Source organism: Actinia tenebrosa, unplaced genomic scaffold, assembly GCF_029948245.1.
Source record: "Actinia tenebrosa isolate PJP-AT-01 unplaced genomic scaffold, QUT_ActTen_1.0 PGA_scaffold12__29_contigs__length_12842862, whole genome shotgun sequence".
NCBI classification, from domain to species: Eukaryota; Metazoa; Cnidaria; class Anthozoa; order Actiniaria; family Actiniidae; genus Actinia; species Actinia tenebrosa.
In genome coordinates, this window is record NW_028292572.1 from 11,137,962 (window position 1) to 11,162,349 (window position 24,388).

At 35.3% G+C, this 24,388-nt stretch overlaps 4 protein-coding genes across 4 annotated transcripts; 2 read left to right on the forward strand and 2 right to left on the reverse strand.

Moving 5' to 3' along the window:
• The first annotated feature begins 602 nt into the window (after nt 1-602).
• On the forward strand, nt 603-10,820 carry LOC116292846 (armadillo-like helical domain-containing protein 3). Its single transcript, XM_031700202.2, has 26 exons — nt 603-937; nt 1,523-1,579; nt 1,829-1,894; nt 1,966-2,046; nt 2,124-2,231; nt 2,581-2,626; nt 2,749-2,795; nt 2,895-2,969; nt 3,285-3,371; nt 3,892-3,948; nt 4,035-4,078; nt 4,258-4,318; nt 4,503-4,549; nt 5,175-5,256; nt 5,633-5,702; nt 5,835-5,933; nt 6,366-6,424; nt 6,842-6,907; nt 7,046-7,112; nt 7,464-7,524; nt 8,078-8,249; nt 8,440-8,566; nt 8,693-8,768; nt 8,879-8,957; nt 9,524-9,640; nt 9,971-10,820. Exons 1-26 carry the CDS (start codon nt 806-808, stop codon nt 10,061-10,063), a joined length of 2,076 nt encoding a protein of 691 aa, XP_031556062.2. The 5' UTR covers nt 603-805; the 3' UTR covers nt 10,064-10,820.
• Nucleotides 10,821-11,179: 359 nt separating this feature from the next.
• On the reverse strand, nt 11,180-16,090 carry LOC116292869 (beta-1,4-galactosyltransferase 7). Its single transcript, XM_031700222.2, has 6 exons — nt 15,565-16,090; nt 14,623-14,818; nt 14,104-14,329; nt 13,458-13,541; nt 12,824-12,934; nt 11,180-12,249 (listed from the first exon to the last, which is right to left on the reverse strand). The coding sequence occupies exons 1-6, from the start codon at nt 15,797-15,799 to the stop codon at nt 12,076-12,078; spliced, it is 1,026 nt and encodes a 341-aa protein (XP_031556082.2). The 5' UTR covers nt 15,800-16,090; the 3' UTR covers nt 11,180-12,075.
• A 345-nt stretch (nt 16,091-16,435) lies between these two features.
• LOC116292843 (cell growth-regulating nucleolar protein) lies at nt 16,436-20,156 on the forward strand. Its single transcript, XM_031700200.2, has 7 exons — nt 16,436-16,758; nt 16,858-16,965; nt 17,049-17,129; nt 17,272-17,548; nt 17,847-17,927; nt 18,021-18,106; nt 18,407-20,156. Exons 1-7 carry the CDS (start codon nt 16,513-16,515, stop codon nt 18,545-18,547), a joined length of 1,020 nt encoding a protein of 339 aa, XP_031556060.2. The 5' UTR covers nt 16,436-16,512; the 3' UTR covers nt 18,548-20,156.
• LOC116292842 (EP300-interacting inhibitor of differentiation 3) lies at nt 19,228-24,222 on the reverse strand. The gene is made up of 10 exons (XM_031700199.2): nt 24,008-24,222; nt 23,652-23,732; nt 23,001-23,131; nt 22,435-22,616; nt 22,180-22,285; nt 22,021-22,108; nt 21,293-21,399; nt 21,151-21,202; nt 20,584-20,672; nt 19,228-20,122 (listed from the first exon to the last, which is right to left on the reverse strand). Exons 1-10 carry the CDS (start codon nt 24,114-24,116, stop codon nt 20,018-20,020), a joined length of 1,050 nt encoding a protein of 349 aa, XP_031556059.2. The 5' UTR covers nt 24,117-24,222; the 3' UTR covers nt 19,228-20,017.
• Between the last annotated feature and the right edge of the window lie 166 nt (nt 24,223-24,388).

The following is a 24,388-nucleotide window of genomic DNA, read 5'->3' on the forward strand; positions in this document are numbered from 1 at the left end:
GTTCTGGGAATTTTTATAGTCCCGTGACAGGTCAGCTGACCATACAAACCAGAAGGTTTGGGGGAGGGGAGGGGAGGGAAATTCAAACATTTCTGTAGTTGATTTAAAAAATGTAGATATTTCTATTAGATAAATTCACCAGTTTAACCTCATTGCAATTAAATGCATTAAAACTTAAATTTACAAAAGAAAAATAGCATTGCAGTAATTTGGTTTTTTTTTTCAATGTTAACATTTTTTGACTTTTCAATATCTTTGGCTTGAATATAAACCATTTTTTTTGCGAAAAACAATAACAAATCCTGACATTTCTAGGAAGATTTTACCAGTTGTCAAAAAAAAATCAAATTCTAATTTTCTGGATCATGAAGAAAGGAAAATCTCAATCAGCCTCTCAATAATGGAAATATCATAATTACAAAACAACAACAAATAAATAATTAAGTGAATAAAATACTAAAATAAAAGAAAATTTAAAAAGAAAATTAAAAAGGAAAAGAAAAAAGAAATAAATAAAAAAAAAAAAAGACTATTCCCAGGCCTCCGCGTCTTTAAAACCCAAAGTGTCCAGCGGTTACCTTTCTTAAAATGAAATTTTCCCTTTTCAAGTTTTTATAAAAAAGTGGAACATTTTCTTGATCTAAACAAAGAAAATCGCACATTCCAAGCCTGACTGTTAAACAATACAGAGCTCCTTTATTTCTACATAAAAGGAGGCGACGAAATTATGTGAAGATTGTCGATTAATGGCCAAATTATCGGAGAACTCTTCCACAACCAAGTGTTTATAATCTCACATTTTGAAATGGTTAGTAAAATGCATTCATCTTCGTCTTCACCGCCCAGTTCTCCAACATCACCAGTGTCTCCAAAATCTCCTTCATCGAAGAAATGCCTAAAGGAAAAGATAGCAGGGATTTACGATTCTTTTCTAGAGGTAACATTCAATGTATATTGACTGATGATTTATTTATTAAATACATGGCACAATAGGTCATGGAGATCAAGTTTTCCAACTTTAACTTCCTTTTATAGATTTTTTATGGGAAAATTAACAGCTTAAGGAAGATCACAATATTCCCACTTTATAATCATCAATTCCCTATTCCCCATTTCTATTCATTTATTCCAAAAGAATAAGAGTTTTTATCCTCCAATAATGAATAAAACTAGCATGATTACTTCCATTTCTTTATATTTAGTTAACTTTCCATTGCTCTTAAAACGTTTTTGTGTTGAAGCAGGGACGTCGGAGATGGGGGGGAGGGAGGGGGGCTAGGGAAGCTAGAGCCCCCCACCTTTTCTACACTGAACTTGCACATCTCCTTGCATGTCTCCTTGAACATTTTATATCATTTATATATAATCTGAATTGTGCCCCCCCCCCCCCCCCCCCCGCATTAAAAATAACGCTCTGACATCCCTGTGAAGAGGGAGGGGAAGGGAGTGGAAGGGTTTAATCTTTTATTAATTTATTATTTCTGGCTTTCTTGGATCAAATTAACTATGATTTTGTTTTCAGGGAACAGATCCATCTTTTGGAAATACTAACTTCTGGCATGAACTCTTCTTGCTCAAGGTGAAGATATTTCATAGATTATTCAGTAAAACTGAGGATATCTACATGGGGATTTACTTCCTACTAACCTCAAAATATCATTCCTGTAATCCCCCTGCTACCAGATGATGATGATGATGATGCATTATTATTATTATTAATATTGATATTAGAATTTGCATGTCCCTAAAAAGCATTTTACATTTATGTTTGATCTTATTGCTACCATCAATAGTTTCTTATATACTGTTTTTCTTGTTTTCTGCCAAGGTTAATGCCATATATTTGGAGAACAGAATAGATGAAATGACTTTGGAAGAGCTCATGGCTGTGAAGGTGTGACATTATTTAAAAAAAATTCTGTCTGATAGAAGCAATATTTATTAAATTATTCCATTGTACATCAGGAAAATATAAATCTGCTGTTTGCACAATGCTGTATTGCTCTTCATGGTGGACATCAGATCAAGGTGGTCAATGCATTACAGGTAACATACATGTATGTGATACAACAATGAGAAAAGCTCTGTTTCTATGGAATAATAAACCAAACCCTTTTTTTCAGACTTTATGTGCTTTAGTGCAAGCTGTCTTCAGAAAAAAACTTGCTGACCTCGGCTTTGATGCAATCAATATTTTAATTGGTTTTGATGCTGCTGAGGCACAAATGCAGGTATTGCAATTTTTAATCTTTTGTCGTTTAAGATGTCAAATTGTATGATGTGATACTTGACTTGGGCTTCCTGTGGTGTTTACTTTCCACAGGAGACCCAAATAAGATGTTTAGTCAACAGCTTAAATAAAATAATCAATATAAAATAAAATGGATTACATGAATACAAGTTAATGAAGGAATAAATGAATGAAGGAATGAATAAATGAATGAATGAAAAGAAAGAACAAACGAACAAAAAACAAACGAACGAAGGAACAAAGAAACAAAAAAATGAATGAACAAACAATCAAACAAGTTAATTATGGATGAATGGTACATATATTAATGATAATTTGATATTTTTCAGGGTCTTTTAGAAAGTCTGCATACGTTTATAGTGGGAGATTTCCCAGGTATGACATTAATATTTATAATACAAATTATAATCAGTATAATATAATGAATTTTAAATCACCATTAAAAAAAGAAAGTATTCAAAATATTTGAAATTGAATGAACTTTTTACTCTGTTTAGTGAGTTTAAAGAATCTTGCCCTGAAACTGGCATTAATCTTAGTAACTGTGAGTATACTAGGTTCAACTGTCTAATTTATCATTATAGTAACAATGTATTATTGGTATTTGAAAATATTTATCAAAAATGTATTTTTCTCTTTTAAGGCAACTGATAATGTCAGTCAAAACACAATAGTGGAATACATAATGATAAACAGTGTTTTTGAAGCCATTATTCAGGTAAATGCTATGTCAATTCTCACAGATTTAGTAACATATTTTCACTGCATACTCATATGGGCGAGATCTGTGACTGTTGTGATATAAGGTAAACAGCGAGAAAGAGGAACCTGAAGCCTCCACAACCAGGGGAGAGGGGTGGGCCAATTCTCGGCTTCCAACGCTCTGTACAAGGTTATGCAATAAGGCATGTACATGGAGGCAATTTATACTGCTTCCTGCTAATTAATAAATTATGGAGTGAGAATGGTAGTATGTACGTAATAGTATACATAGTAATAGTAATAAGAATCTAAGTCTTGAACATGCTTCCAGATTCTTGCAGATCCAGTTGCTAGGCAACAGCATGGGTATGAGGCTATGCTGTTACTCACTATTTTGGTCAACTACAGAAAATATGAGGTAACAAAATAACTTGTAAGTTGTAATATATTTTGAGGTCCAACTGCTAGCTCACAAAAACTGCCAAGATAAATATAAAATAAATTATATAAATATCAGGTTCTGATTGGTCTAGAGAGTGTGCCTTATGAGAGCACAGAGCATTCCAGAACACTTTAAATTGTGTCATTCCTATTGGAAATAATAGTACTCCTCTATGTGTGGTGCTTCCTCTCCTAACACTTCTCTTGTGTTCTACCAACCCCCGCGTACTTTATAACTGCACACAGCATGAGCGTGCATTTTCTTCAGTGAAAAATTTACTAAATGACTTAACCTGCACCTAAAACCTATTTGAACTTTAAACAACATTGTTATGTTAATTGTCATATAGAAAAAGTAAGGAATATTTTATAGAACTGCTTTTTGTTTTGGACCCAGAAGTTGTTTTTCAGTACAATAATTGATGTCATACATAAAAGTAATAGATACTATAAATCCATATATTTTAGGTTTAAATTCAAATTTTTTTATTATTTAGGCGTCAAATCCCTACATTGTGAAGTTGTCAATCCTAGATGATGAGCTGGCTCTAAACGTAAGACCATATTATTTTTTAAGACACTTATTCTAATTCCTTAATGCTTCGTAAGTAGTATAGTCACTCTGCTTTATGTTTGACAGGGACTTGGGTGTGTCATATCAGCTGCATTAACAAACTACAACAGGTATTTATCATAATAGCTATCACAACCAGTGTAGTTGTATTGTCATCTATGGAAATCAAGGTGCAGTACATTGACCACAGTAGTTATTTTTGTTAAAGAATTTGATATTTACTGATGACATCAGATAAGCCATGATAGCCCCTCATATTTTTGTCTTTTCTTGTCTTTCCTTACTCTAGAAAACACCACGCTAAACTAGAACAAGCAAGTGGTGGTATTTTGAACAGCATCACAAGTTTTGTAAGTACAAAGTATTTTTACCTAAAGATGTCCTTAATTATGGTTAATTACATTATAGTATGGTTAAATAATGTTGCTTGTACCTGGTGTTACTCCAACAAATGATATAATAATAATAATTTTTCCTGAGATTGGGAGGTAAAAAGCTTTACATCAAAATTTAATGTTCCTTTAATTTTTTTAGGTTGGAAGTATGTTTGTTGGTGATGATGAAAATGTGGAATCTATCAGGTAGGAATATGACAAGCATGTTGGTCAATAATGCTATCTTTTACCAACAGCAAGTCTTGTGATGTCAGTCACTATAAGTAGAACAAGATTGCCTGTCAAATATTGCAGGGGATAGTTGATGGATCGTTGCTCAGCATCAGTAGCGTAGTGAGGGGGGGCATGGGGGGGCATGTGCCCCCCCAACATTTTTGAAAAAAGAATAACAACAAAAAAAACATATTAAACCGAAACGAAAGAGGAAAATAAATTATTACGACCTACAAAAGTGTGAATTTATACGAAGTGATCCGGATGGGCTACCTGTGCACTGCGAACCCGGTCAGAGCCTGGAATCTGCACGTGGGAATTTGAAATTTTTTCTTATTTTGGATCAGTGTCCCCCCAGCTCCTAGGTCCTTGCTACGCCCCTGCTCAGCATGACACATGTATGCATTATATTTTCTCAAATTAAAGCTGCATATTTTCCTCCTACATGTAATAATATTCTCTGTAACTTCATATACTTTATATCTTTATCATACAATTCTGTAAATAATTTATACTTTTTGTTTATTTGTGTGTGAATAAATTTGAACTTGAATTATTAGTAATGTTAACTAATCATAAAATTTCATTTATTTTGCAGTACAAATGATGCTGTCTTACTGGCTCTCTACGAAGCTGTTCATCTGAACAGAAATTTTTTCACAGTGTTAAGCCATGTGACGGTTAGTTCCTATTTCTTATTGGTTTCTTTGTCCAACTCCTGGTGGTTACACCCAAAAAAATCTTTTTTTCAAAAATAAGCAAATCCTATTCACCAGTGGGGGAGGGGGTTTGCATTACTTTTCCTGTGTCGATATTTCTTGTGCCCCTTATAAACCAAATAAACATATAGATATATAAATGGTAAACCCAGAATTCATAAACCGCTATGTACATTTTGTTATTTTCACATATCACACACTTATTTTAGCCTGAATCATATATGCCACCCTGACTCACTATTAACTCCTTAATCTCAGCTCTCTTTATTAATCCAGTGATTTAGAGCTATATTAATAGTATTTGATAATAATACAATTTTTTACTTGCATAATTCAGACAGTACCTTCTTCCAGCCCTCCAGTATCGCCAACAGCAGCCCACCCTGCCGTCGAGAGACCAGCACATGGTATGTGACCTCATGTTTAATTTTTGTTTGATATATAGATCTGCTGCTTTGATGTACCATGCAGGGGTCTATACTTAGGGAATGTAACACAAGTTTATTTTAACTGGTGCTATTATGTTTTATCTTCCATAGGTGTTGTATCAGAAGAGTTACCAGCAGACCTTAGTCAGCCAACAAACATCCTTGTAACATTCCTTACTTATTCCTCCATTGCTTTTCAAAGTACCAAAGGTAAGTAATAAAATTCCTATAATCTTTACAGTGCAAGTACTATAACCAGGGCCACTTACACAGCTAACCAATCAAAATGTAGAATGAAAACATTGTAATTTGACCCTGATGTTACAAATAATTTATTGTTTTCATTCTATAATTTGATTGGTTCTTAAGCTACGGACACATATGCAATTGATGTTGCGAGCCATGACACAATGCAATTTCTTGCATGCAACGTTGCTGAAGTAGAAAACTATCCTACTTCAGCAACATTGCCTGCAATGTTGCATGCAATGTTGCACAGTGTGTCAGTGCCTTTATTGTCTAGGTGGCTGTTGCTGTTGGCTGTCAGACCTGTTGTTTGTACAGAATGTTCAAAAATTGCCAAAAATTGTACAGAACTGCTAAACAGGCAAAAATTGGATTATATTTGGTTATATTTTGCAGAGGAAAAAGGGATCAACAATGCAAGACTCTGTTTTATTATCTTAACTTGCATAGTAGAGGTACGTAACAGTCTAGATAGTAGATAAAGCCTAATGCAAGTTGACTTCTAGAGGCTTGTTGTGTACTATTTGTGGACATGTGTTGGTTGACAGTAGGCAGACTATCTGCTGATCATTGGTTGACAAATTGGCCAATTATCAGTTGAAAGTCAGCTAGTCATTAGCCAACAGTTACCTAATGATCGACTGACACGTGTCACTGCATGATCATAAAGTCATAGAGACTGCATGCATTTGACAAGTCATGAAAACACATTCTTAGTAAACACAGCTTCTAAAAAGGCTGTTTTTTAGTTGGTTTCTCTTAAATTGGATCCTGAGTATGTGGGATGTTATTGGCCAGCATGGTCATGTTGTTGTTTGTTTGTGAAATACTTCTGAACTAAACTTATTTGTTTATAATTCTTCTGTTTGTAGGATCAGTATGCCAATGCCTTTCTTCACGACCCCAATATGATCTTTTCTGTACCTTTGCATAGAGTAGTAAGTATTAGTAACATTCAATCCTAAAATTGTTCTGCCCTGATAATAGGTATCACTGCTTTTACTTTTCCCTTTAAAATTACTTCCAATAACTTAAGAACTGATAAAGGCTGTGCTATTGTTTTTTCTCTTTTGCAGCACATGCATCACCGAAAACCTGTCATAGAAAGTGCTCCATCCAAACCCTTAGCATGTGCTCTCTTAGGTAAGAATAAATCCACATTACGGTTATTTCAAGAAAGGTTGGTAAATGTCTTGTTACATGTTGCATATTAAGCCAAAAATGCACTATGTGCAATATGAATTCAATCAGCAAAAGGTTTAATACAACAATATGGAATTTTCCCCGAAACCTTTTCTGCACGTTTTTTCCATGCATATTTTTTTCTGTGCTGAATTAATTATTGGTATGCAAGATGAAAGATGGAACATGGGACAAAAACTTCACCACCCTTTTTTGGAATACATGTATAAATGAATGTACAGTAATATTATTAATAAGTATAATAATGTTACTGGATGAAAAATGACAAGAACTTTGATTTCTCCTTCTTAGATCTCATGATAGAGTTCAATGTTACACACATGATGAAAAACTTGCAGGCTGAGCTATACAGGTAAGTGTGGTTAGTAAGTGCTTATCTGATAGAGACATTTTTGCATGACTGTGAAAAGCTCATAGCATGAACATGGTCGTGACACGACAAGGCATACACCAGACCAATAACATTGTACGAGAATTTACTCTCCATATGGATTCAATCAAATATCCGGAACATGGCACAAGCATATTACGAACATGGTCATGCCAATGTCACAGCACTGCAAGAAAAGAAATTGTGCAAGAAAAAATCTGCCAATCAAAATTCTAGAAAACATCACAGTCACGGCACTGACTATACTCCAGCGACTTTTTTACTGTCAAAAACTGCTGAAAAATGCAAGCTGCTCTAAGTGCCTACTACAGTATTTTTGCAAGTAGTAAAGCGAACCTGATTTATGTAACTTGTAACTAAATAGTATAGCTGTAATATCTGGCAACTCAAGGGCACCCAGCAACGACGTACCGATAGTATTATTTGTAGTAACCTAGCTTAGTAAGTGCACCCTGGTATGTATATATTATGCGAGTTAGTACTATACCAAGCAGATGACTATCATTTGTTTCAGCAAAGCACTTGGTGTAATTCATCGCATGCTATGCTACCAGAAGCGATGTCGTGTTCGTTTGGCATACTCATGGAAGGACTTATGGATGTCGCTGATGAATCTCCTTAAGTTTATCCTCTCCAATGAAACACATTTGGTCAAGATTTGCAACATCTTCTCTCTTGCTTCGCAGGTAATTCCTCTCTCCAATTCCATCTCATGCTTCTAGTTGACCATTTTTGATCATGCTATGTTTTATTGAGTTCTGGTAAATTGTCCATTGGCCTTCTTCTTCAGTTGTTTCATACAAGGCTCGTTATTTACCCATTACACATGTCCTCAGTTAGGTAACTGTTAGTTTAATCAGCTTCTTTTTTTTACAGGTTGTCAATATATTCAATCTGTTTATTACATATGGAGACACGTTTCTACCTTGCCCCACATCATATGATGAGTTATACTATGAAGTTATTCGAGTGCATCAAATATTTGACAACCTTTATTCAATGGGTGAGTAAACTCCTGTTGTCTGAATTTTATGTGAGCACTGAGCTTTCAATTTGGCTATGCTAATCAAGAGAAGACCTGTGGTATCCAAAGTCTTGAAATCCTCTGGGTTTTTTTATATATTTTTAGCTTTAAGGCATTCAACAAATGGTGGTGAATGGAAGGATGCAGCAAGCAAATTATCTGGATCACTGGTTAATGTCAGGTATGAAGAAACTTTTCCTGGTATACATCAGACTTGGATATGAATCGCCATATGAATCTTAAAGGATGTAGCAATTTGTAATCAAAAATGTTATCCACTTGTTTTGACAGAGCCATCGTCAATCATTTCACCCCTAAGATAGACTCTTGGGCTGCTGTCAATCATGTGTCTACCATGACAACAGAGCAGGTAAGAAATACTTGGACAAATAAAAATATAATAATAAGTATTCTTTATTTACACATGGTAGGCCTTGAAGATGGAAGCTTGTGGGGCCATGTATCCTCCATACACACTCCTTACTACATACAAATATTCTAGACACTCAACTCAGATGTTGATTTCTATGGAGGGAGGAAAACTGTAGAACCAGGAGAAAAACTCTCATAGGAAGGGAGAGAACAACACACCAAACAATCTCAATTCACATGGGGTGACTGCAGGACTTGAATCAGTGATGCAACCCATTTGACTCACAGCAGTGAAAGACAATGCATTAGCAGTGTGTGCCACCCATGCCTATGAGGCAGGAGTTTGTAGAATTCAGTGCATTAGTGCCTAGGCATCACTTTGCACTCTTGAAAAGGCACAAAAAGTGGGAAAGACAAAATATTGAATTATCAATATTATTATCTCTTTAGTGAAATGGTGGATAGTTTGCACACATTCACAATTAATGCTGTCATAATTAGTGGTATTAAGTAATTATGAAAAACTTTTATTGAATGCTTCATTGTGTTGCTCATTTTCCACAGGTACTTGAGGTCATTCGAAGTAATTACGACACATTGACCCTCAAACTCCAAGACAATTTGGATCATTACGAAAAGTATTCAGAGAAACCCAAAGAATCATCCTTCTTTACGCAGTTGGTAAGTAACACAGCATTAGTCCTAACTTTGTTTACTTTTAGGTAGAGAATGTGAACCCAAAATCAGTGTGAGAAGGGTGCTTTGAATGTGGTGGCTGTCATTGGCTATTAAGCAGATATAGGTAGGGTTTTGGTAAGGTGTTGTAATTGGTAGGGTGTCTATGGGGTGTTGATATGCAGTTGGCCAACACCCTATTGACACTGATATGGGGCATTCTTCTTGCTATTGACCACTAACACTTTTACCATTATAACTGACACCTTACCAAACACTTACCAACATCTTAATGTACTGAGTATTTGTCTGACGTGCTTTTCCCTACTATTTCAGGTACGTTCAATTGTTGGCAATGTTCGAAAAAGCATCTCAGTAAATAATCTTGAGCAATTTAGCCTGCTTCAAGAATTCTCAACTATCCACTAATAAAAATCAAGAAAAAATAGCTAGTAGAAATTGGTAATCTTCTCGTGAATGGAGATTCCAGCCACTGTCTGTCTCTTCAGAACGTTGGATGAATGTTGGGCTCATTTGTCGTGGGAGCTTTTCACAACACAACAATTTGGCAACATTCTACCAATGTTGGCTAAATGCTGGGTCAAATGTTGGGCATTTTTTAGGTCCTTAACTATGAAAAGGAGAAGGCATGGATTCCTCCTGTTTTACTACTCAGTTAATATTTAAATAAAAAGGAAAAAAAATTATTATCTGCTCTGAAACTTCTAAGAAACTTTGATCCTATACTTTAGGTCATGCCCAAATAGTAATTACTTGTAGAATAGAATAGACCCCTTGCAGAACATCGGAATGCAGCTCAATTTGGAGGACTTGATAGTTTTCCAATATTCTCATGAGATTGAAATTCTCTTTTTTGTCCTCCAAATTGAGCTCCTTTTGTCACATGTGAGGATGTAATTTTTTGTAAAAGAAACAAAATATGTCAATATGTAAGGTAACAACTAAATACAAGTAGCTCTTATTTGCCTTTGGTTAAATGAGAGCAAAAGCTATAAATACAGGGAAAAAGAACATAGACTTGTGGCTGACTTGTGAGGGATAAGGATGCACAATGTAATAGATAATGCTCTCTGCAGGTGGGGAAAGTGTGTCCCTATTTAAAAATGCTAAATGTCAAATGTGTAATATTATTGTGAAATTGCAAAAATAAAGTTTGAATAAGATATTAAGTACCAATGTATTTACTGTAAAACAAACCTCTATTCAGCAGACATCAGGCAAGGTCCAGAAGGTGTTCACTTAATAGAGGTATCACAGTATTACTGTAAAACCAACCTCTATTTAGCAGACACCAGGTAAGGTCCAGAAGGTGTTCACTTAATAGAGGTATCACTGTATTACTGTAAAACCAACATCTATTCATTGGACACCTCTATTAGAGTACTATTTGGCAGAAGGCATCTCAAATATAGCAACTCTTTAAGAATCCACTCTATTCCACTATATTTATCTATACTGGCTTTGTATCACACATTCTCGGTCACCTTAATATATGGCCAGGCTAATAAAAGTATTAACTAAAGATGCGCTGAGCAAGATTTGCATTTTATTTCATGTTATATAAATTCAAAATACTGGTGTATCATATTCAAACTCAATCTCACACCGAGTCCTCCTGTGACAGGAAGGCGCTGGAAGACTCTGGGTACAAGATTGATTCAAACTTATTTGAATCAATAATTATTAGAATATTATTAGAATAGAACGGTAAAATAACCATTTGATATTTTAGATCTATCTCTTAGCTTATTTTATAGGTCATAAATTTCTGATTTCAGGCTTAAAAATAATGTCTCTCTTTTATGAGAGCAAAATCTATTAGGAAATATAATTATGTTTAGTATTCGTTATCAATATTTAACATTCCTCTCTCTAGAAAAAACACATTGAGAATAAGAAAATATATATAATGTCTTTTCCTTTGTATTGAATATAATATATTAATTTGTTCCCACTCAGGTCAACTTCAAATTTTATGGATACCGAAAACAACCTCTAGGCTGATTTAAGTCAGGGCATGGCTAACTCACAGATAGAACCCTGTAACAACCTCTGGTCTGATCTAAGTCAGGGCATGGCTAACTCACAGATTGAACCCTGAAACAACCTCTGGGCTGATCTAAGTCAGGGCATGGCTAACTCACAGATAGAACCCTGTAACAACCTCTGGGCTGATCTAAGTCAGGGCATGGCTAACTCACAGATTGAACCCTGTAACAACCTCTGGGCTGATCTAAGTCAGGGCATGGCTAACTCACAGATAGAACCCTGTAACAACCTCTGGGCTGATCTAAGTCAGGGCATGGCTAACTCACAGATTGAACCCTGAAACAACTGATGTGCTGATCTAAAGCAGGAAAAGGCTAATTCACAGATTAATTTGTAAATATTCCTGAAATTGCAATTAGATTGATTCATCATTAGCTCTTTGAATCTGGCTTATCAAACTTGCACCAAGGGGTCTCATCATAATCACAATCCAGCTCAACGTTAACTATAGTCAGTGGTGCCCCATCTATTGTCAGCTTTTTCATACTCATTATATCATATTCAACATTATCTGCACCTGTCTTTCTATCTCTTTTGAATGATTCCTGTAGAACAAAGAAAATACTGCATTTATATCTCTGTGAGGGTTGATTGGTCTTTTATGTGGGTAAATTTTTTAAAAAACGCCCATTTTATTTGAGCCCCCAAAATGTAGAACAACAAAAAGGCAGCATTATGTTTTATTTTTACCCCCAAAAATAAAAATAAAGTTCCGTATGAATTCTAAAAAGCCACCAATTTCTTGTCACAAAGGGGGAACCCTGGCTCTCTTGACCCCCCTACCTACGCCCCTGAAGACTCCTCCCTCTCCTTAAAGGTAATAGGTATACAACTCAACAGAAACATTTTCTCTGTGCTTTTATCAAAATTCACAAATATAAAATACAGTAAACACTATAGCAAACTAGACGTCAAAGTATGTTCTAAATGGCTCTTGAAACTGTCAGCTAGCAGGGTAATCATTACCCTGCTAGCCGACAAAGTTTCAAGAGCCAGCTGTTAGTTGATTTCAAAGAAGGCCTCGTTTGAAATTGACAATGTTAACCTTTCAGTTAGAACATGTTTTGATATCTAGTGTTTGCATCTAGACAAACAACAGTATAATACTAACAATTATACCTTTTTCTGGTTAAATAATCTTTTATAGTCCCTTTTACGTGTTTCTGGATCATGGTCATGTTTAAAGGTGTCATATCCCGTAGTGATGTGTTTCTTTCCATGACGGTATATCTAAAGTAAACACCATACAAATTGTATACATATATACATAAGTATGCCAATAAATCTGTGTTGGTGTGTTGGTGTGTGGGTGGGTGGGTGAGTGAGTGGGTGGGTGGGTGAGTGGGTGGAAGGATGGATAGATGGATAACAAGGTGGATGGTTAGTATTGTTTGTTTAATGTAAAAGTGTCATAAATTTAGTAGAATAAAAACGAAAAAGGATTGATGGATGGCTGAATGAATGAATGGTTGGAAGGATATATTGATAATGAATAAATGGTTGGATGAATGGAAGGATGGATGGATGGATGGATGGAAGGATGCATGGATGGATGGATGGATGCATGGATGGAAGGAAGGAAAATAGGAAGGTGGAAAGAAAAAAAAAGAAAAGAAGATGTTTTGCTTGCATGAAAAGAGGCACCTTTCATTTTTCACCTCTCTCTCTCTCATATGATAAATAAAAATAATAATAAATAAATGATCTTATCCTCTCATTATTTTAACGTATAATGTAAACGTTAATTACTCACTGTAAGTCCAGCCTCCATCATTCTCTGATACAGTTCATCATCTTCTCGTCCCCAGCCCCAAAATCTATTTGAAAGTCCATTTACCTGAATTAAATGAAACAAAGAAATTACCTGTATAAACAAACTCTTTCATCACCAGGAAAATGCCTACAATTCTCCTTAAAGGAGTGGGATTGAAGTTGGATCCATTAAACACATTAGGAGTTTTCCATTCCTTTGTTATGATGTGACTAAACTAAATGAATTTAAGGCAAAATTAAAGCCAAGACCAGGTAATTTTCAACAATTCTATTTGCTACAGGGAACCCGGATGTTGCTAGTTTGTAGTTTTGGCAATATTCTGCAAGTTGGCACATATTGTTTGCAACTCGGATTTCAACTCCTTTTTTATCACCACCGCACACCCACACTTCAGTATTTGGAAGTGAGCACTCTCTACTAATTACTGGTTGTGCCAGTGTGATTGGCACCAGTTGGTGAGGTGTGGACTGGTTGCCATGGCTACCACAGTGGAGGAGCAAGGTCAGGTGAGACCAACACTCACATCAGTACCTAATGGACTGTTCCTCTTTTATTGGGGAATTCTTGAGTTCATTTGTGTGTATCCCCCCTCCTCTAGAGCTTGATGTTTTTTATTAGAGTTTACCTTTTCAAACTGTTCAATTGTCATCATTAAGATGCCACCAACAAATGTTCTATAGTGATATTTCGGATGTAGTTTAGGTCCTGAGACATGAAATGGTCCTTTCTCTGGATACCCATAAAAGAGCTTCTTGTTTAATGGTAACAGATCAACGTCATGCATCGCAATGTAATCACATTCATTTCTGGCCACCAAGTAACCAATGTTGAGAAGAGAAGCACGATTAAATCTGAAAGATTCCAAATAAATACTTCTAACTATATAAAACTTTAGATATTATTATTGAGTAGATCTGATCCACTGTTTTTCCATTTCAGACTACATATATCATTCCCTAATCTTTGATTGCAGGTTACGTCGTTGCGGCCTCTCGAGGGAGCATTGGTGCCATTTAATAAAAGATTTCTTATTAGCATCCATTGTTAACGGCCCCACAAATATGGCCGCCATGCTTTTGTCTTTTGACTCTCTTGGGAATGTGTGTATACTATTAATAGTAAAGATTCATGAAATTACTCTCACCTGAGTTTGTCTACTTGATTTATTATAAAGATTCTATGTTTTATCTTTTTTTCATTTAGAAACTTATGCATGTGAGGTGCAAATTCTAGTAACTCCTCAAATCTGTTGCGATAAGGTACAACAATCCCAAGAACATGTGGTCCCCAGGACTCATCTTCAGCTGTCTTTATTTTATCTTTCCTTTCTTTAGGTTTTCCTGTAACAAAATTAATGCAATAAACATTATGAACAATAAACTGTGAGTGTGTGTTTTGGCGAGCAGGGTGGGGGCTGTTTGAAGGGTGGATAAGACCAACCTCTTATAGGCTAAAGACAGGATGAATCTGAGATGAGATGTAGTATACATAGCATATGTACACTCATTTGGTACTGTCTTTATGAGGTATTCGGTCATGTAAACTTTAATAGAGACATTTGACTGATCATGAGGCAAATGCACATTTGGAGATTTATGAGGCAGGGGTAGTTGGGTCTGGGGGTGGTTGGGTTGGCAGGCCTAGGGGGTAGGCAAAATTGTTCCTGCATATATGGTGAGGGATGCAGAATATAGTTACAAAGATTGTGAATTTTTTGGTGAAAAAAGCAGGGTAAGGGGGTGTTTTAATGGATGGAAAAAATTTTAGAGTACTTTTTAAATGACAACTAACATTCTCACCATCAAATACTAGTATATGTAATACTCGAGATAACAGCACAATTATAAAATGAAAAATTCCTGTATGTCGAAAATTCGTACAAAACATTGACAAAATGAGAGGAAAATGTTCATTTTTTAAAAATTATAGTTCAGGTGATATATAACAAGTACGACAATTTCACAAGTAAGCCTTAATTTTTTTTTACTTAGTACTAATGATGAGTTAATAAACAGTTAATTAGTCATTTTGAGAGACTACTTTTAAAAATAGTTTATATGGAAATCTAATAAGTTGTATTACTTACTTTGTCCTGTGTCTTCGTTATTTAATATAGTATCTCTTACGTGTTCTCGACTATTTTTTGTAGGATTTAAAAAATGATTGTGTTCCTCTAGTCCATCACGTATAACTAATCTCTTCATGAACTCTCTACAGTCACACTTCTCGTCGTTCAAATATAACACAGAAATATAAATCGTAGTAGCTACGGCACATGTAAGATAGAAGAGCATAGCAAAGACAACTCCACGTTGAACCATTTTTCGTCAAAGAATAACTAAATGGCGCTAAAATCAGAAAATCAGGTTCTGTTGGTTGAAAAAATCATAAAAAAATATTCTCTTTCTCAAGTGAAGGACTGTAAATCAGCTCATCCTTTATCAGCTGTTTCGTCGTAGTAGCTTCAATAATTTTTCAAATTTCGTTGAAATCAGTCTCGTCATTGCTTGGTTCAAAGACTCGTGTACAATGGCTAGTTAATATTTCAGGAGATCGCTGTCTAAATAAAAATTTAGTTTAGTGTTCTCTGCAAAACAATTGCAGGTTGTGATGATTTGTAATCTAGTCTGCACGAGAGAGACTGGGGACAGGACATTCGTTGTTCTAGGGGAGTACCCTGGGTGCCAGAGGCCCGTGTGGGATATGGGTAAAGTATGAAATAAAATAATAATACCTACAATTTAAGAAAAAATACATTGAGAAAAATTCACCAATTACATGAGTTACCTTTGATTGGAAAAACACTTCTTTCGTATTATTTCTTGTGGAAAACTTTTAAATATGACGCATTAAAAATATTTTTTTACCCCTCCCCCCACGAAAGTTATTTGCGCGATGCTCGTATACGCATGCTCGTTAGCCACGTGCATTATTTTCAAAACTTTCTATAACTCAGAAATAACAAGTTTACTACAAAAATATCAAAATATTTTGCTTCATTAACAGCTGATTGCTAAAAAACCCGAACTCAAAGATGGTGTCTTTTATATGTAACGCCTGTGGACAATCAGTTCGTAAAAATCAGGTTGAGAAACACTACCAGACGGTTTGTCGTCAGTGCAATGTTCTGTCTTGCATTGACTGTGGGAAAGATTTCCATGGCGAAGAATATGCTGCTCACACAAGTTGTATATCAGAAGCTGAAAAATATCAAGGCAAATTGTTTCAGTCTAAGGAGAAGGCGAATAAAGGAGAGCAAAAACAACAGGAATGGATAAAGGTAATTGCTATTCTATTCGTTTTTGTCTCTGTTGTCGTTGAGAAAGATGATGTTGTAGTTGATAAACTGTGATGTTAAACCTTTGATTGAATCTTTTAGCAACTTCAAGAAGTGACTGGATCTGATTCAGTCGACCCATCAATCAGAAAACACCTACAGACACTAAAACAATATTCCAATATCCCAAGAAAAAAGGCAAAGTTTCAGGTAAATTCTACTTGCTGTCTTGATTGTTTCTTTTCTTCTTTTTTCATCTGAATTAAGTTATTCTAATTCTCATCGAATTTCAGAATTTTTGCAAAAACAGCGTAAAGATATATGATCAAACTACTCTGGATAAACTGTGGGATGCATTTTCTGGAGGAAACAAGGTATTTTTGAAATTATATACTATGGTAACTCCTCCCTCCCCACCCCATTTTTTGAGCATTTAATTAAATTGTAATAAAGCCCAATTTATACCTCTGGCATTTCTTTGAAAGCCTGAGTAAAAACTATTGCATGTTATTTAAGGCAAGCACACAAAACCAGAAGTCCAATGGTGAGGCACAAGTTCCGGACCAAAATAATAAAGAAGAAGTGAATAGCGAGTCTAGTAAAGAGGAACCAAATGTTAAGGAAACTAAAAAGACAGAGAAAAAGGAAAAGAAAAAGAAGAAACGAGTGGAAGAAGTTGTAGGAAATAAGAAATCAAAAAAGGATAAAGCAGATGATAACACAAATGAACAAAATGGAGCAGGGAAGAAGAAGAAAAGAAAAAGGAAACGTGATGAGAATGAAAATGAACAAGGTAATGTAAATACGATTAATATGTGTACTGAAAATGCACTGAAAATAAAATAACGGGGTTAACAGTGGATTTCACAGAGTGGCTTTTCATCCACTGGTGGGAAAACTGAAAAACCCTTGAAACACAGGAGAGAACCAACAACCATCTCTACTTACATACAACTGTACAACACAAAGCACATCAAGACTTGAACCTGGACTGCATTGGTGAATGGTGAACACTCTCACCGCTACGCCACCCATGCTTCCCGTAAATGATGTGTTGAATGTAACATTGGAATTCATGTCGTACTATACAGATGAACCATCAGGGAAGATATCAAGAATAGAAGACAATAATAATATGGAAGACGAAATGGTGGAAGAAAAAGATATTCAAGGTAAGTCAATTTGAAGTTTTTGTCACTAGTCATCATATAAATGCTTTTGATGAAGTTGTAAGCATACTTATTTTTGCTTCATTTAATCTTAAGGAAACTTTAACTGGGGTAGAATAATAAAGATGGCTTTGAAGGAGGCACCAGATAATGAGCTTCCAGTAAAGAAACTTAGGAAAAAGGTAAGATTGATAGAAATCAACTTTACAGTTTACATATTGTTTATAAAAACAAAGTATCAACTGCAGTTGTGGAAGTCTTATTCAGAAAAATTATTTGTCGATGCCTAGACAAATCTCAAAACTTTTTCTTGAAGGAATTTGTGGCATTTTTTTAGTATTTTTTTGTTAGCCTCGCATTCAAGACAATAATTTTAAGAGTGCATTGTTAGAATCTCACGATATCATGATTCTGATATCCTGTTTCCTACCAGATTGAATCCTGATCGAATACATACTTACTTTGAAATGTCTTCTTTTAAGGTACTTGCAGAGTTTAGGTCCAGAGGAGACAATAAGCCATTCACTGACAATGAATTGAGGGCACTTTTTGAGAAGAAATTGAACAAAAATCCCAAGATAAAAGTGAAAAAGGACATCGCTAGGCTTTGCAAGAAGAGTTAATTTTTTTAGACATTATACACTGTCATTAAAGAATGTTTTCAAAGTATATATTTTATGAGTTTAAGAGATTTTCATAAAAAAACAAGGTTGAAGGAACCCTTTCACACCAAAAACAAGGGCAGATCCAATTTTTGAGAGGGGAGTCCAAATGTATACTTCATTACAAAATTTACTTTTTACCCTGTGGCAAAATTAATTTTAATAGCTCTTAGGATTAATTAAACCTCAGGTATGACAGGGAAGTCTGGATGCCCAACCCTTGGATCTACAAATTCTTCATAATTGTGTTACTGGTATGCTGAAATGTTTTCACATTTCAGACCAAGTGTCAATCTCTTGAGAATAACACTGTTAAACGATGATACTCTTGGTAATGACATGTGGTCTGAAATAGAAAAACATTTATGCCAAAGGTAAAGAGGTTGATTGTCTTCAAACTTCTCAATATCACAGAATTAAGTATATATTTGCAGTCTATCTTGCAAAGCTAATACTTTAATACTGGTTGGTAGGCAGAATGATAAGCGATGAGAGAAGTAGTCCTGTTTGTATCAGCAATGCAGTTAAAAATATTTATTCTTGTAATATAATTATATGTTTTTAACTATTTTAAAGAGCTAATAACGACTGTAACAATTCATTAATTTTGCATTCAATGATAGGTTGCATAAACATTCAAATTTGGTGAATTGATATTTTTTTACTCAAATAATTCAACTATAACAATGGTGTTTGGGGTTCCTGTGGTCTCATGGAAGCACAGGGAACCCATATTGAATATATCCACATTCATTCTAGGAAACTATATTTCCTGTTTGTGTTTGGTTTAAAAATCTGTTCAACAGGCTTTTTAGAATCTTTGAACTGAACCAATGCTTTTGTTTATTGAGTTACGATCTGTGATGGCAGCTGATAGATAAAGCCATTTTGTGTAAATTGAGACATGAAGGAAGTAATCTTCATTGAGTTACTACTTTATGGAGGCCTTGGAATGGTACCATAAAACAATGCAGAAATGCAAACAAAGATCCACTTAAAGTGTTCCTAAACGCACATGAAGTAGTAACAACTGCATTTGATTGGAAATGTTATGGAACTATAAATCAGATGGAGAACTCTGTACAAATAGAACTCAAAACGAGAAAGTGAGTTTTCTTTTTGGTTTTACTATCAGCCTCATCTGCATGATTACTCTTTTCATTGCTACACGCTGTTTAGACAACAGTTGTGACATGGAAATCAAGCAACAAACTACTATCAATCAAATAAATGGTTTGGTATCCTTACATGCATTGACTGACGGCAGTGTATTGCCCTATTTTGTCACAACTGTTGTCTCGTTAAGAGTGTAGCAATGAAAACAGTGGCAAGTCAAAATTGGTCTTGGTACTGTAAAAAGTTCATTTATAAAATTATGTTTTCGGCGATTAGGTGACAGCCTTGTCAGATTGAATAAAGTTCAATTACAAATTATTGATCACCATGGAAACCATTAGTTAATCCTGATTGACCATCAGTCATTGCTGCACGAGTTGGAATCATTGATTTCTTGATATTAAATACTTGTACTATTTCCTACAGTGAACAAGAATTAAATATCTATCAGTCATTAGGGTGGAGTTTTCGCTTGCACACAAACTAAAGCGGAAACAACAGACTCGGGGCTCAGCTGTGTGTTGCTCATAGGCTACCATCATTCTTTACAACAATTTTATTACAGTGTTCAAGATTCCTCAAGTGCTTTTCAAGGGTATTTAGAACATTCAAGTAAAACTCCACTTTCGGATAATTTACCGAATGTTATGATCAATGGCATTTTTCTAAGAATTAATTGAATAATTTATTCTAGTGGGTGCCTCATTTCCAGTTCAACATTAGTGCTCAAAATGAACAGCAAGTAGAAGATTTGACATCCTTTTAATGATTTTCTTCCCCACAGCTATCTTAAGGATGCCCATTAGTGGATAAATGTATGCAGACTACTGAAAATCCAGTTTGGTGACATCGATAGTATTCATTCTTATTACTAGACTAACCTTAAATTCAGGTAAACTTAAATGTGTAATAACTTGTTTTCTCAAGACAGTTTCCTTGCATTGTCCTTCATTGTAAGGTTCAAATGGTTCTAGGAGATTTTTAAAATGTTGCATTAACTTGAATATTCAAAAGCATATAAGATGCAACAGGTACAACAACAGTACAGTATGTATTCAGGCAAGCATTATTCAACACATTTATTCAGAGAAACTTTATTATCTCCTTGAACATGCATTTTGTTAATACCCAAAAGTTTAAATCAGGGGCAGACCCTAGATTTATTCTAGTGGGGGGGGGGGGGGGGGGGGGTGCACCATTCAGGATTTTCCTTTTAGGAGGCTTACAAACTTAAAGCCAATAATGCAGTAGATATCAGTTCATCTAGGGGTAGGGGGGTGCTCCCCCTGCACCACTCCCCTAGATCCACCCCTGTAAATATTAACACAGGATTATTGTTTCCAAGATCTAAAAATGCCTTCTCAAATATCTTTACTGTAGTCTATACTCATCTGGATGGTTTTTTAAGTAAATAACGTCATCATTGTGATGACTTTTCTTTTACTTACCAACATAAGGTAAACCTGTGTCTTCGTCAATATCTATTTTTGCTCGTCCATCCTAAAATTGTCAAAACATTATCAATGGCACAATAAATTTGATTGTCTTATTGAACTGCCCCCCAGCAAAGTGAGTGTAAACCTACAGTACCTTAATTAAAAATGATAAGTGGAACATATTTTCTATAGTTTGAGAGAACGATTCTGGGTTGACAATAAATTCAAATAAACCAACTGGCTGAAATTCTTCATCTGGACCTAAATGATTTAAAAGAATAAAAATGAAATGAAAAGAAAAAAACACAAGTCATGAAGTGGAAATGAATTATAGGAAATTGGTGCCATACTACTATTAATGTCTATGATGTCCAGAGGTCATCATAGACAATGCATTCTGTACCAGAACACTCCCCCAGACCCTTTCTTAGTGTATGTGTGTGTGTTGTATGGAAAGAGCCCTGGGCTGGGTGCATGTGGAAGAGATGGAAAGTAGTTAACTTACTGCTAAGTGCACAGAGGCATAGGCAGGGTAGGAAAAGGGGGCAGGGCCTTCTGTCTTTTTTCCGTTACATGAAAAAAATTAATTTAATGCTGGATTGTTCAAGATTTTTTTGGGTTCTGCATTCAGGGGTTTGAGAAAAATGGAGTTATCTTTAATTTTGGACCCTCCCTTTGCAAAATTCTGGTTACACCTCTAGGTGCGGTAGCCTTAGCCAAGCACTTTACAGTGTGTGAGTGTGTTGCAAGGAGAGAGCCCTGGATGAGATGACAAGTGGTTTACTTACTTCTAGGTGCAGTAGACTTAGCCAAGCACTTGTACAGTGTGTGAGTGTGTTGTAAGGAGAGAGCCCTGGATGAGATGACAAGTGGTTTACTTACCGCGAGGTGCAGTAGCCTTAGCCAAGCACTTGTACACTCTTGATACTTCACCAGTTGTGGCTTCTTCTTGGCTTTCAACCTTGTCAAGCTGAATATAAATAAGTTCAGAATAAAGGACAACTAAAGATGCTAACACATATCAATCAAATAATAACATACCTGTTTTGGAGTAACCTTTTCGGCAGCATTTGGTTTATCCTTGGGTTTATTGGCAGAGGGAGCCCTTGTCTTTCTCACTGGAGGTCCAATTGCAAGAGGACCAAACCTAAAACCAAAATGCTATATCATTTTACTTACAAACAATTTTTAGATATCAATAAAACCTAAAAATTAATAAAAAGGCCAGAATGAAAAGGATTGGGAATAAGTGGAAGTAAAAATGCATGGAAAAAGTTGAAAGGTAGATTAGCATACATGAATGTCAAAGATGGAGTTCTTTTTAAGTACGGAGCAGCTTTTTTGCCAAGTCTGTTCCAATCAAGCTGTAAGAGTCTTCTTTTATTGGGTCTTGAAGTGCCAACTGCATCATCATCCTCCTCTTCGTCATCATCTTGATTTGCTACTTGGGTTAAACTTCTTCCACCCATGAACGTTATCTGAAAGAATGATAAGGGATTACACTTACTATCAGTAGCAATAAAGACAGCTTTCAATGTCATGCGAAGCAAAGGATTTGTAAGTATATATGTTCTTGAACTTCTGATTGGCTGAGTGAGCGGAAGGTATTTTTTATCTGTCTGCTGTGAGCAAGGGAAATTGGATTGTCAAACAATGAAACAAATTGCAGAACATGTAGAAAAGTTAATTGGAAAAAAAAGGTTATTATAGCCCTAAAATTGGTCTAGATATGGAAAATTCGTGCCCTTGGTCTTGAAAACAGACCTAACAGCCTAGGTCTCTATATTTAAGACCATAAATACAGTTTTCGCTATCCAGACCAACTTTAGTCTGGTAAATAATAAATATAATTTTGATCTTACCAATTTTTCTGCAAAAACATCTGGATCAAATTTTACAAGATGGGTCTGTAATTTCTGTGCCTGCTGTCTGCCAAGCTTTGATGCCAAAACCAGGAAATGGGAATCCAAAACTGCTTCTCTCGTTTGTTTGACTTGAATTTAAAATAAATTTGATAAATCCAGTAAAGTACAAGACATTTATAAAAATTTCTGAAACATTACATTTGGTGAAACATTCAGTGGATAGGGTGTGTTTTTTTCTAATTTTGGTCTTAGAGAGGGTATAGAATTTCCATGGTATCACCTTGGACAGGATATGTTAGTGGTATTGATAGGGTTTATAGGGATAATTTACAGTCCTGTGTCTTGGATAGGTATACCTTTTCGACATTGTTTTTGTTTTTGTTAGGATCAGGGTTTTGATATACACCAGCAGCACATTTCTGTCACTTAACCAGCCCTAGTACCCCCTTTCATATGGAATTCTCTCCTGTGCTTCGAGGGGTTTACAAAAATTTCATTTCAATATCTTTCATCCAATGCTGTAGTCATGACCCTCTATCTTGAACGATTAAGCAGCCATTCCTTGCTTGATCACCTATGCAAATCACACTACATGGCACCATTCTTTGTCTAAATATTAGTTCCTGTAACTGTGCATTTTATCAATACCTTCATCAAATAGTTCTTCAGCCCTGTCAAGAGCCTTGTGTAAACCTTTAGACTCTGGCTTAATAAATTCCAGGCTATTTTCTGAAAGGAGAAGAAAACAAAACAAAGGATGCCTATATGGATAACAATTAAGATGTTATATAAAATATAAAGTAGCATATAACATTAAATGTTTTGAATGATAGGTGCCATTGATTCTGAATATTTTCTATTACTACAAGGTCATAATACTGGCAAACTCCGATACTAATAAACCCACGCAATACCAGTGCTTTAGGCAACAAAAACTACAAAGGGTATTAAACCCATTTAGTAGAGAATAAAGACATTTACGATTATAAACATTATGAGCTTACTTTCTGTTTCGGAGATCAGCTCGCGGTACTCATATCGAACTTGTTTTCGCTTCTCTCGATCTTCGTGAGGGTTAAAATGTTCAGGTTCTTCGTTGACATCGTCTCCCATGATCCCAAGAAACGATTAAAAGTTAAGTGTTATGCTTTTGGCGAGTAAAATCAGCGAAGTTTTGAAGATGAAAACTTTTCGCACCCAAATGCTTCCCGCGCTACAGTTCACATGTCCCACAAAATGACGTCATATATGACACGTGACACATTCACATATGGCTCGAGATAGCAAAACGCATTTCATGATCAAATTTTTAGTATTTTAGAAATATTTCATTCAAAAAAACTAGTTTATTCTTCAAAACATTATCAACTCTTTTGGCTTTTAAA